The sequence below is a fragment of the Prosopis cineraria genome, unplaced genomic scaffold (assembly GCF_029017545.1).
Source record: "Prosopis cineraria cultivar Desert tree isolate PC_DT_omini unplaced genomic scaffold, ASM2901754v1 PC12, whole genome shotgun sequence".
Taxonomy (NCBI): domain Eukaryota; kingdom Viridiplantae; phylum Streptophyta; class Magnoliopsida; order Fabales; family Fabaceae; genus Prosopis; species Prosopis cineraria.
Genome location: NW_026555343.1, coordinates 36,330,817 through 36,344,161, shown reverse-complemented (window position 1 = coordinate 36,344,161; position 13,345 = coordinate 36,330,817). Strand labels below are relative to the sequence as shown.

At 30.7% G+C, this 13,345-nt stretch overlaps 1 protein-coding gene across 1 annotated transcript; it reads left to right on the top strand.

The window, feature by feature from the left end:
* The first annotated feature begins 9,572 nt into the window (after positions 1 to 9,572).
* On the top strand, positions 9,573 to 12,993 carry LOC129287707 (uncharacterized). Its single transcript, XM_054923932.1, has 10 exons — positions 9,573 to 9,777; positions 9,888 to 9,958; positions 10,128 to 10,242; positions 11,210 to 11,246; positions 11,389 to 11,458; positions 11,570 to 11,674; positions 11,876 to 12,026; positions 12,148 to 12,230; positions 12,387 to 12,480; positions 12,575 to 12,993. The coding sequence occupies exons 1-10, from the start codon at positions 9,680 to 9,682 to the stop codon at positions 12,657 to 12,659; spliced, it is 909 nt and encodes a 302-aa protein (XP_054779907.1). The 5' UTR covers positions 9,573 to 9,679; the 3' UTR covers positions 12,660 to 12,993.
* The last annotated feature ends 352 nt before the right edge of the window (positions 12,994 to 13,345 follow it).

The window sequence follows — 13,345 nt, the reverse complement described above, 5'->3', positions numbered from 1 at the left end:
TGACCAAAAAAAAAAAAACTACTATCAATTATTTTTGACCGAATCATTAATAGTTGATTTATCGTTGTATACAAGAAGATTCCACTATTTTCGGCTATTTTATGTTCAACTCTGTGCTTCAGATATCAGAGGCTTACATGAAATTAAACTTGGGGGGGTGGGGTTGTGAAAGTGGTACACGAAGGTTGTTAATGTGGGTTATGGGAATGGCAGCAGTTTTCATCCACATCATATTAAAAACCTTTTCGCATCAATTTATATGGCTTTTTATCCTTAAAAATAGAATTTACAATTTCATGAATTGAATAACTTTTTAAATATTATCGCTTAAAAATTTAAAATAGAAATATAATTTAGCAGAACCTGAGTTTCACTGTCTATTAATGGTAAGACAAAAAAATCTTGTGCAAGCAATATAAGATGGAAACTCACTAAGTGGGTGACCATTATATAACTTTCTGAGAAACTTCTAACACGGGTATAATAATCCCAAACAAGACAGGCGATGTTGACAAAAAGATAAGTTATTAAAATGACAATGAAAATGCTTTATTGAAAAAAAAACTAGTTGATGGGACGGAATTTATTTCATATGAAAATATATAGAAAATTAAAAAGGGGTAAACAGATACGTGTACACACATGAATTTTCTCCTCCTGTCCAGAAAAAGAATAGGCAAAGGAAGAATAAAAAAGTCTCCAGCCTCACATTCTTTTCTCCAAAAGAAGGAACAAAATGAAATGTTAAAAAAAAATAATGCATTGAAATATGCTGAAGCTGAAATGACAAGTGTATATATATAGATACATTCATATTCTCAGCTCCATTTCTGAACCCTTGAAATGCAATATGCATGACACTAATGAAATCTAAATCAAGCAAAGGGAATCAGAATAGAATAGATTCAAAGAGAACATGTCCCAATCTTTCTAATATCGAAATTACAGAATTTTAAAAGATAGCAGCTTTCACTCTTTTTCAGATTGAAGGAATAGAGAAAGACAAATGTAAACCAAAAAGAGAAAAAAGATTAAGCGAATTTCAACACAACCCCTTACCAACCAATATTCCTTCTACATGAATCCCATTTTCTTCCATACATATTTAATTTGCCTTTTCATGTATGCATGTATTTGGTGTATTCTTGCTTAGGTTTAATCATATTAAATCCTAACTCTAGTTGACAAGTCAAACCAATACCGATGAGGCCATGAATCAGTCTCCCAAGCAGTCCCATCAAGAGCTTTGGACAGAATTGGTCATATTGAATTTTATTTTCCTTTTCTCTCATTGTTAAATCTGAAACCATATCGTTGAGTTTTTTTAAAAATAATAGTCTGTTGAATTACTGCTTTAGTAACTCTATTTTGTTGAATTAGGTGTGGTTTATATATGAATATTCCATTTACTTATGGATTAATATCTTTTTTATTTAAATATTACTCTTCTCGGGGGTAATATTACTAACTCGCTGAATTTGGAGTTCAATGTACAGGAAAATAGGATTTAAAAATTTTGAAGGTCCAATTAGAATAATCTAGAAACCTAGAGACTTTTAATGACAGTGTGAATCCCATTGTCTCGTAATCTGGCAAGAATTTTTTTTTTTTTTTGGGTCTTGTAAGATAACAGTGTCACCTCCATGATAATAATTTCTTTTCTTTGGAAAAATTCAAAAGAGGAAAATAACCAAAAAAATTATTCAAGATGCATAGGTAGTTTTTTCGATCCTATTCATAAGTTATTTCTACTAACTTTATCAATATTCGATGAAAGTATAAGGAATAAGAGTAAATGAAATTTTAAATATAATCCTCAAATAAAAAGTAAAAGTAAATCAATCATCTAATATTATTTTTTATCTTTATCTCTCTTACTTTTTTAAAGTAATTTAAAAATTTTAAACTGAAATAAAATAATCTTATCAACAAATGACTTATAAAATGAATCAAATTATAATTTTTAAAAATAATTTATATATTGAATTGGAGGAGTAAGGGTTAAGATAGAAGTTTTTCAAAATGCTGTGTATTAGATAATCTTCTGTCGAGTTCTGGATATATGTCAAATTGATATAATTAATTAAGAGAATATGACTATTAAGGGGATTTGACTAGACGAGTACCTTATAATGCAAGGGTTGAAAAATATAGGAAGATTAAAAAGAAATAATAATGAAAATCTTGATTCCTCACGTTTAATTCAATTATTAATTTAATTTTTAAAATTTAATCTTTATTAATTAATTTTTTAAAACATAACCATATGCTATTAGTGTTTATTGTGTGGCTTATGATTTCCAAAGAATTTTATTTTATATATTTATAAATCATGCAATTTTTTTATAGATTTTATTTTATTGTGCACATATGTCTTCCTAGTTCCTACTACAAATAATCATTTTCAAGATACAATTATATTTCTTGGTTCGTCACATTGTAAATGATTAGTTCTTCTTATTAGACTTAATTTCATTAATTTAAAATTCATATATATTAAAAAACTCCTCTAAAGAGATGTTTTCATTTAACTTTTTTTTTTTAACTTTTAAATCATCTACAATCCTATGACAAATTCGGGCATAAACTGGGAGTCCTAATGAAAAGTCAAAACATTATTTGCCTACCAAATAGTTAAATTTTAGGGGGGGAAAAACAGCCACTCTCAAGCTGGTATTCAAATCTTTTTCTTCCTTTTAGAATTAATTCACAACAAATGTTGCCTCATAAATACTTTAGAAAAGTCAACATCAATATAATTATAATCCATCCATTTTTCCAAATAGAGCATCCAGAGAAATAAATGTTGAAGTGTTTCAAGTTGAAACAGATCCTCAGTATAGCTAAGTAATATAGCCTATGGGAAGCCAATCAAGTGATTAACATTGTATAATTATTATTTATCACCTTTTTTTTTCGGTCATTAGAATGTGATGAGTAAACATAAAAGTACAATATATACATGAGTTCAAAGGGGATCATCATTTGTGTTTGACTTTAAATGATGAGTTTAAAGAGGTTGCTTTAGTAAATTGTTGTAATGATCGATAGATCAACTCTAACATCAAAACAATTTTGAAACTTTGGTAGCAATAATCAAATTAACTCTGCTTTTTAGCAACTGGCTCAACTCATCATGATTGGATCATTTTTCTTTTTCTCTTTACTTTTACTTCAAAAGAAGGTTGCTCTTAATAATTATTGTCGCATTCATAAAGTTTCAATAATTATTGTCGTATTCATAAAGCTTCATTAATTTGAATTTTTAGGATTGTGCTGTTCTTCCTAGAGTCTTTATATTCATTTATATATAAGTTAATTTTTAGAAGCAATTGATGATCTTTTTTTTTTATAAGTAATTATTAGATAAAAAGATACTCTATTAATTACTTTCTTCTAATTTTACACTTTTCCAATTTTTCATGAGTATATTAAAAGTTTATATATGAGTAAAAAGTGAATATGATACATTTAACAAAAGTAAATTATTTTTTCTCATTTTTAGACTATATCAATAATTTAATTATCTCTTTTTAATCTGGATAAGGTGGTTGCAAGTTGTTTATTATTTATGGAAGTAGAAGGTTAAGAAAAAGTTGCCGGTTAAGAGTAAATGAGCAAAAATATTTAAAAAACTGTCAGTTATAAATATTTAATAGTTTAAAGTGAGAAAAAAGTACATGAGTGTTTATGAAATTAGTTTTTTAATGTATTTGTAATTAAATTATTAAAAGTCAATGATGTTGATTGTTAAGCTATGAATATGAAATTTAACAATTTGATCATAAATATATTAAAAAAATAACTTTATTAACATTCATACATTTTTCCTTACTTTAAGTTACTATATATAATCTGATGAATGTACTTATCATATTTTTGCCCAAGTCGGCATTTCCCCTGAAACCTATTATAAAAAGAAAATATGTCTTGTCAATGTTACTAAAATTGGCGGTGGGGCGGGGGAGGAATGTGTCCCATCAAAATTTGATCTCAATATTTTTATAGTTAATATTATGATGGATTTCATGACATGAATAATATAGCGTTAATGACAACGAAGCTTGAGGATGGTAATCATGAGTGTGGTGACATAAAAGGAGCTCAAAGTGAGGAGCGAGGAGCCCAATACTTTCAATCCAATATGCCTAAAGACCTTTTATAATATATTAGAGATCCAATGACAAGAGCCCGAACTAAAGTTATAAAGCAAGCTTATTTAGTCTTGTGCAAGAAGTTCAAGAATTTGGAGGGCATTGGGGCACTCGTCTTAAGCCTAAAGGAGAGCATCTATATGTGTATAATATGCTTAAGATCCAATCTATGAAGAGTCAAACCCAAGAGATGTAAACCTTAGCCTAATGTAAAGAAAATTACAAGTTGAGCCTCTTGCAAGCAATGAGGCATGAATCCCTAGTGAAGAAGTCAAGGATAGCATGATTTTAAATCCTTTATGATCCCTTGATTGTCTCCTAAATTGTTTCCTATTTTAATGGTCCTTGGATTTGACTTCCTTTCTTAAGGAGCAAGATTAGTCTTAATTTTCTATTTTAAGTCTAGTCAAAGATTAAGATTAATTATATTATTAATTTTTAAGTTTTGTAATCTCATAATTTTAGGATCACATCTCCTAAATTATGTGGCTGAATATTTTCTCATTATTTTATATTATTTCTCCTTTTAGTATTAGGAAATTAGGGTTTTAATTTTAAGAAATAATCTGCTCTATGAGCCTATATAAATTAGATATGCTCTCTTTTGTAAACGAAAGAGAAGTTGAATGAAATTATTCATTTTAGAGTTTATAACTCTTGTGAGCCTCAGTGCTTTGTGGTGGCATCCCGTGTAAGAAATAAACGTGATTAAGAGCATGATCAACTCTTGTGGTGTCTTCGAAGGTTGAGGTTTCTAGAGGTAGGTGCTCTAGAGAATCTTATTCTTAATCATTATCCCATTTTTTATTTCTTTTCTTTCTTTATATTTGTCATAAATTTCATCCCTTTCTTTTTGTTCTTGTGTTTTTATTGTGTTTCAGGGTTTTGTCCTTAAACTAGCACGATGTTGCTTCCGCATCCCCTATCATATTACCTATTACTTGTTCTTTTCATTTTTTTAAAAGCAATTACTTGTTTTTTAAAGGCAAATGCTCCAAATTAAAACTATTAACCGATTTAGTTCCTTAATTAAGATTTAAGAGTGACATTTTGGCTCAAAAGTGTTGTGTGTGTGTGTGTGTGTGTGTTAGACACACAAAAGATTAAGGATGAAGGTAAATAATTCCCTAGCAATTGTAAAATTTTCTTTTTTTCTTTTGCCCTGCGATGGCACTCCAATATTACTTATTTGTACAATGACATGGATATTGAAATTTAGAAAAGTTTTTTTCCTCCCCATGCTCACTCTTCCACATAAGCTAATACGATAAATAAAGAGCAAAATGTTCCAAAAACACTTATTTTATTTTTTATTTATTATATTAATATATCAATGATAGTTTGATAGCTAAATGGAGAGTTACATACTTGTATGAATTAGGCACAAAATTGTTGCTTTAATGTGAAAAATATTCTTTTTGCTGTGAACAATTTGGACAAAAACAGTGAAAAGATATCATATTTTAATTTAAAAATTTAAAATTCAAGTTTATAGATTTTTTTGTTTTATTATATATATATATTAGTTCAATTTCATCGAAAGTAAAACTTTTCACATTGGTTTAGATATACACTTAACTTAATAATCTTAATAATGAAAAACCTTTTCCCGTTCTACCAAGAGTGTCTTCAACAATAAAAATTAATCTCAATAAACCATTCTTAATTAAGTTTTCTCTCTCTCTCTCTATAAGAATTTGAAAACAGTAATATATATATATATATATTCGTAGTCATCACAAGGGGGCTAAAATTGAAAGACATGTAATAAAGTTTGCATAAATTTCTTAAGAGTGAAAACATATAAAAAAGAATTTGAAAACTCATGGGAGAGGGTCATGGCCAACCTCCACTGCTACATAAAGTTTGTGAATCGAACCCTACTTCTCGATCGCATCACTCACATCAGCTAGAGTTTTAGCGACTAGCAACTTAAAGATTCTCATGGCTAGATTTCAGCTTTTTGATGTGAATTAATATTAATATCGATTAATCAAATAGTTGATTATGTGGATTCATATCACTGTGTAATATAAAATTCACAGGAGGATGAATGGCTTTTATAATTTAAAAGCATTAGATGGTTTTCCTTCAACCTAAACCGTTTCATTATTAACTGACGTTAATATCAAACATTTCTTGATTTATATGTACTCTGATAAAAAAAATATAAGGTATTTTTTAAGGGGTTAGATGTTAAAACAATATTTTTAGTATTTCAATACATGATCATTACTTTTTTTTTTTTCAAAAGTGCTTCTAATAAATAAACCACGTTATATTTACTTTAGAATAAAATAACTTATTAAATAAAACACCTTATTAAGAGGGTAATATTCGATTAAAAATACTTCATATTTTTAAATGGAATGAGTATATTATCACATACATGCAAGGACAGAATTAAAAAATTTTGTTTCGAGGGGCCAAAATAACAAAGTATATATAATAATCAAAAGAAAATTAAATCTATATATATCACTAACATAACATAAATATTTTAACCTATATATTTATACTCAATTTTACATATAATATATATATATATATATATATATTCATTTTTAAAGTTTTGTTCATTAATTTTTCATGGCATAAGAATAATTAATTATCATGTTTATGATAAAATTTTTAAAATTTCCTTCTCAATATAAACTATAATTAAATTGATGAATATTTTATCTTCCCCATAAGTATTAAATAATTTAAATGCATTATTAAAATTTTAAGTTTTATTTAATATAAAAAACTCTATTACTTATTTATTGAATTTATTATTTAATTCTTTCAATTGATATGTTCTTCATTTAATATATTTTGAGATTTTTGTTGCAATGCTTTATGAAGTTTGTTAGTAATGATTCTTATACTTTCTTTTATCAAATATAAAATAAAAATAAAATAAAATAATATCAATACTTTAAGAGCAACCGTAATATTATCTTGTTAAAAATAAATAAATTTTATGACAATTGTATTTTCAAACTACTACAATAATTGGACAATATATGTGTAAAAGACTACTGTAAAATTGAAATGAAAATTTCATTTAGTATTTCAAGATTTTTTATAATATGTCAACTTAAAAGGTCAAAAATATATAATCCTACATTTAATTAAGAAAAAATTAAAAAGTTAGAAGACCATAATCCTTGCTAGACCCTACCTCCAACCCTATGCACGTGCACGCAACTGATATAAGTGATTTTTATACATAAAAAACTTACTGATTTTAAGAATAATCTCAATCTTACATTGATATAAAATAAAGCAACTTGAGTTGATATTAAATTTAATTGGGAATGTACTAAATTACAATAAATTATATAATTTGGTACTAAAATTCATGTAACATATGAGAAACTCACCCTCCTAAAACAAAAATGCAAATAATACGTTTGCTTGCTTGTTTAACTTAAAACATTTTAAAGCATTCGATGTGATATATAATTCGATGTGTCTAATTTTCTTTTCTAATTTATCTATTTTAATTAATCTCCACTTAACTATTAATTTTTTTTTCTTTCTTCTTTTCCCCAAAAAGGGATATATAGTGCTAAAAGCATACGTTGTCTGCTCGTAAATAAACGCACCAATTTGTATCTATGCAATGGTGTGACTTGGAGAGCTATATACATTCTTTCTCTATACATATTGATTGTGGAGCGCATCAAAGCAGTCGACAAACAAAACCATAAAGTTTCCCTAACTTCTCCTTAATTTTCGGACCTTAATTAGAGCTTAATCACTATTAACTAGTCAACCAATCAAAACTCGCCAAGTCACCCACATGTCTCAAGTTTAAGTCAACCGGATAATAATAATGTCCATGCTGCTTTTGTTTTGCTTCCTATAGCACTGTCTGTCTTATTATAAAACTAAACCCTAAATTCTTACATCTTTTAATGCAAGAAGATCTCCTTCCTAAGATCTTGAAATCTCCCAAAAATCTTTACTCTTAAAAGAACCATCCTTTTTCAACTTTCCCATTTATTTATTGTTAATCTCACATTAATCTATGTTTCGATATCAATGAGTTTGTAATATTAAGATTTCATCTAATCATCAAAAGCTTCAAAACATCATGCTTTTCTCTGGTTTCCAAATAGGACCTATTACAATAATCATGGCAATGCTTTTTAAGGTTTCAAACACAGCATTATTAAAGCATATCATTTGCGAGAATAATCAGAAGAAAGTAAATAATAATTGAGAATCAAAGTTATTTACTTTACTTCAAATGGGACCTTTCTCATGTTCTAGTCTTAAATATGATCATTCACTGAACCACTTAACAGGGGGGGGGACCATCAAAACTACATACATACATACACATATATAAGTCATCATCCATAAGAAGAGAAAACAGATAAACTCGTGAAACCATTTTGAAGTTTCCAAGCAATCTGCAATAAATGGTTCAGCTGATGTACAGATGGACTCATTCCCTTTATTTCAGTGATTCTGAATTATCTGAAACTGTTTTTTTCCCTCTTTTGAATTTTATCTTGTTGAGGCTGCTACGTGGGATGTAGGCCTTTTCACTTTTATCATAAAAATTAGAGAATGGCTATTATACTGTGAGAATCAAAGCTGCGAATGTCTGCACAACTTGGGGACTCTAAAATAGGGAAATTTTATTATAAATCAAATAAAGAGAAGATGGGCAGTGGGATATATTCAAGTTGGAGTCCACTAAAGCTATATCTAGCACACACCAGAAAAGGTGTGCAGCTATCTGCTAATAAATTACAATGCTGATTTGATAAATATTGGACTTTGGTTATGCTTAAAAAGATTCCAAAATATGGAAAATAATAATAATATTTAGCCGTTATGTTTCACAAGCATTGGGTTTAAACTTTAAAAGGTTTTTCCTTTTTTTCTTGTCCCTATGCTTAGGAGGAGAGGTCTAGCATTTGTACTTATATGAAGTTTCTCACGAGTATGAACAAACAAAACTTTTCACATAGTGGGGTTTGAGCAATGAGCTAAGTGGCAAGCAAGAAAGCAAGAGAGAGGAAAGTTAGAGTGAAAAGCTCACACGCTTTCTTCTTGTCAATTCTAAATTGGAAATCCAGGTTACTGAGAGCTTAATTGTTATCAACTTATCATCCATCAAAGTAGAGAAATAAGGAGGAAATTCCTAGAAGAAGCATACTTTCGCTTTCCAAACAATCACAAGTTTAATTTATTTTGCTCTGGTTTTCCCTTTTGTCCTATAAAACTTTTTTCTTTTTTATGTCTGAGGCTAATGGGCATCCATCAATCATGCAGAAATTATAAACAAATGATTGTAGGAAAAATATATATATATGCATAAATATTTTCATTTATCGCAAACTGAGGTTATTCTTTCTTGTTTTCAGTAATATTCTTCGGTTGCTGTTTCTGGGGTTTGCTTTATGTTCTGGCCACTGCCCTCAGCATAGATTCCTGTGTGTGTGTGTGTGTGTGTGTGTGTGTCTGAGAGAGAGGAGGGGGGGGAGACCTCTCTCCTAGCTGGGAAGCTTGTGAGCGGATGAATGTGCTCTTCTCTGCTAGGATTCCCTCAAAAAGGCTTTCTGCTTTTGTCTCTATCCTTACCTTTCCTTTTCACAGATGCTCTTCTAGGCGGTTTTAGGTGCAGTATCCATACACGCTATTCATACACACAGCTTCCTTATTCACACGTTCTGTATAAAGGGACATCACCATTCTGCATCTTCTTCATTGCAATATTGCAATAACTAGGTGGAGTGCTTCCAAGTTCCAACACTTCGCAACAGGGAAAATGAGCTATGCACATTCTCAAATGGGCTCTGGTTGGTTCTATACTTCACTGTCTTCTACCTGTTTGTGCTATGTCCTGTGTTATACAATCTTTTCCTCTGTTTTTGTGAGCCGCACGGCGGATCTTCTTAAACTGTACAAGCTATCTTTAAAATTCACACATGTAATTGAGTTTTAGCTTTTCTGGCTTGAAAATTGCAGGTAGTAGAACTGCTGGAAGAAGTTTTGAGTTTGGGAAGACACATGTGGTGAGGCCCAAAGGAAAACACCAAGCTACTATTGTTTGGCTGCATGGTCTTGGTGATAATGGTTTGAGGTATGGAACTATGTCTTCACTTTTGTTATATGCCTTCCTCACGTTGCCATGACTATTAGTCACTCATTCTCCTTAACGTTGTTTATTGACGTTCCTGTACTCCTCGGGGTCTATTTATTTCTCAATCATTTGTTTTTGTTGTATTTTGTATTCTTTAATTTGTTATCCTTCGTATTCATGTTCACCATGGTATGTGAGGGATCAAGAAGTTGATAGCTTTGAGATAAGTAAATTCAATTAGTAATATTCGGTTAGAGATGAAAATAAATTTATGCTCTACATCTAGAACTCACTTCTTTTATTCCAATAAAAAAGTTGATTATATTCTTGTTCTTGTTGTGTATTGCCTCTTTCTTTGAATCAAGTACATCACTCGTACATGGATGATAAAACTTTTGTGACTCTGAAAATTTTTTGACAAGTCGTTCCAAACTTGGGCTTCCTTATGCTTAATGATTTGTCTCTTCCTGCTCAGATTCTAGATGGAACAAATCCTGTAGGACAAAGTTGTGGAATATATTGTGAACTGGTATAATATGATTTTAATTGCTGGATGTTCGACTTCTAGGAGCATGCACTAAGTTCTCAGTTGGGGACCACTTGCTCATATGCTTCTCTGCCCCACTGAGAAACTAGGCATGACTTTTTTGCTGAAGAACCTCAGCAACATTTACGTTCCAGAAGTATGCTATTAATTTACTGTGATCACAAAAAACAGATTGAATTTGAACATTTTAGTGTATGGTTTAGTTATGCTGGACAACTTTAACCAGTACACTTGTGGTTTCATGCTAGCTGTCTTCTTTAGAAATAGATCCTTGTAACGTCTCATATAAAACATTCAGAAAAGCTAAAATTGCTTCTTCTTCTTCTTTTGGAATAGTGATGATCTTTTCAAGCGCTTGGTAAATGGCAGAAGATTTACAAGTAGCCTGAGATTCTGATTTTGAGCTTTGTTTCTTTGCAGTTCATCTCAACTGCTGGAATCCCTTCCACTGCCAAACGTAAGAATTTTCATGCCTTGACTTAGTTTGAGCTTGTCTGGCTTGATGATTCTACACAAACATTCTCATCTTCAGCTAATAATATTTTTGACAAGTCTTAGATGCTATCATATGAAGTTTCTTATGATCTGATATGATGCAGATAAAATGGATTTGCCCCACCGCTCCTACGCGTCCCGTGGCAATACTTGGCGGTTTTCCTTGCACTGCATGTAATACCAAACCCTTCTTATCTACCTATTCATATTGCTTAAATCAGCACTATGTAGCTAGTACTTTATCAATGATGAGATGATCAAATCTGTAAGTTTAATATTTATTAGGGTTTGATGTTGGAGAACTCTCAGAGGAAGGTCCAGATGATTGGGAGGGCCTAGATGCCTCAGCTGCACATATTGCCAACTTGTTGTCAACAGAGCCAGCTAATGGTACTTTCTGGGATAACTACTTATCAGTTACCTTCATAGTTTTACATTTTCGCAAAATATATCCTACCTTGTCTATTACCATCTTTCTGTGTAAAGAAATAGGATGGGGAAAAAAGTAATCAAACCACATAGATCAAGTTACATAACCCTTTCAGCCTGTCTCTTATAGGATTCAGATTTGACATCAGTTTTTTGTGACAGTGAAAGTTGGGATTGGAGGCTTCAGCATGGGTGCAGCAACAGCCTTATATTCTGCGACTTGTTTTGCTATGGGAAGGTATTCAAATGGCATTCCATATCCTCTCAACATAAGAGCAATTGTTGGACTAAGTGGCTGGCTTCCAGGATCAAGGTATGATATGGCATTCAGATTGTATGTTCTTTTAGGTTCTTTTTTCTCATCATTTTTTACGACCATCATTAGCCAAATTTTGTCATTAAGTCCATCTTGCTGAACATTGGTTATCATGTAGGAGCTTAAGGAACAGGATTGAAGTGTCACATGAAGCCAGAAGGCGAGCTGCTTCATTGCCCGTTTTTCTGTGCCATGGAAATAGTATGTATCTGCATAATTCTTTTTATCTTGTTCATCTTCATTACAGAGTAGTAAAATTATAACTCAACAAGCCTAAGAGATTCAGTTAGTTGTGAAGTTCCAAAATCCTTCCTACCACCTCATCAATTCAGGCCTAACTTCAATTGACTTTTGCAGATGATGATGTAGTCCTTTATAAATATGGAGAGAAATCAGCCCAATCCCTAAGTTCAGCAGGATTTCAATACATTACATTCAAGTGCTATGAGGGGTAACTCGTCTTCTTTTTCAGAACAAATCATCATCAAATTTGAACTGATCAGTTAAAACAATAGTCTCACTAATTTGGTTTGGCATCTGTGCAGTCTCGGTCATTACACAGTTCCTAGAGAGATGGATGAGGTCTGTAATTGGCTTAACTCGAGGCTTGGGCTCGATGGAACCTCATGAATGGCATGATCTGTATCAGTTGGGACATGGGGGGACAACAAAATGAGAGAGGGAAGAGAGACACATGATAAGCGAGTAGTTAGATTCATCAGTGCAGGAAGGGTTCATGGGTAAATAGGGTATAGGAGATTTAATTTTCTGAATGTGTTTTTGGCGTATTATTCTACCATATTATATTTTTATTGGTTACCTTGAGACTCAGCTGGTTGTACTATTAGAATGTTCTTTTTTATTTCCTTCAAGTTTTGATTGCTGTAACAATACAGAGGCTTGGCCTCCTTAATCTATGAGGTTACTTTGGTGGGAGTAAATAAAGTTTCTGGCTTATCAAACAGTTCTTCTCTTACCTACCTTTTTAAGCATTTGTTTACTTATATATTGGCTTTGATAATGCTTTGTCATTGGCAATACGTAATTAATGAGGTACAAGAAGATATATGTTAACCCTTTTGAGACTATAAAATCAATACACATTGTAATATAGACTTGTTATTTTAATCTCTAAACTTCAATTTTTTCTATCTCTCTGGTAAGCATTGACTTAAAATGGTCCTAAGATTGTATAACTATCTGTTCTATTTTCAAAATAAAATATGTATAAATCTCTCTTAGAATAAAAGATCACTATATTATGATTTTATTTACCTGAATGGGTAGGGTCTCTTGTATGAAATATGTACAAAATC

Excerpts from the sequence above, each read along its gene's own strand:
- LOC129287707 (XM_054923932.1), top strand. The coding sequence starts at position 9,680 with ATGTGCTCTTCTCTGCTAGGATTCCCTCAAAAAGGCTTTCTGCTTTTG. Across the intron at positions 9,778-9,887 it reads GCTCTTCTAGGCGGTTTTAG|GTGGAGTGCTTCCAAGTTCC; the intron begins GTGCAGTATCCA and ends TGCAATAACTAG. Across the intron at positions 12,027-12,147 it reads GGCTGGCTTCCAGGATCAAG|GAGCTTAAGGAACAGGATTG; the intron begins GTATGATATGGC and ends GTTATCATGTAG.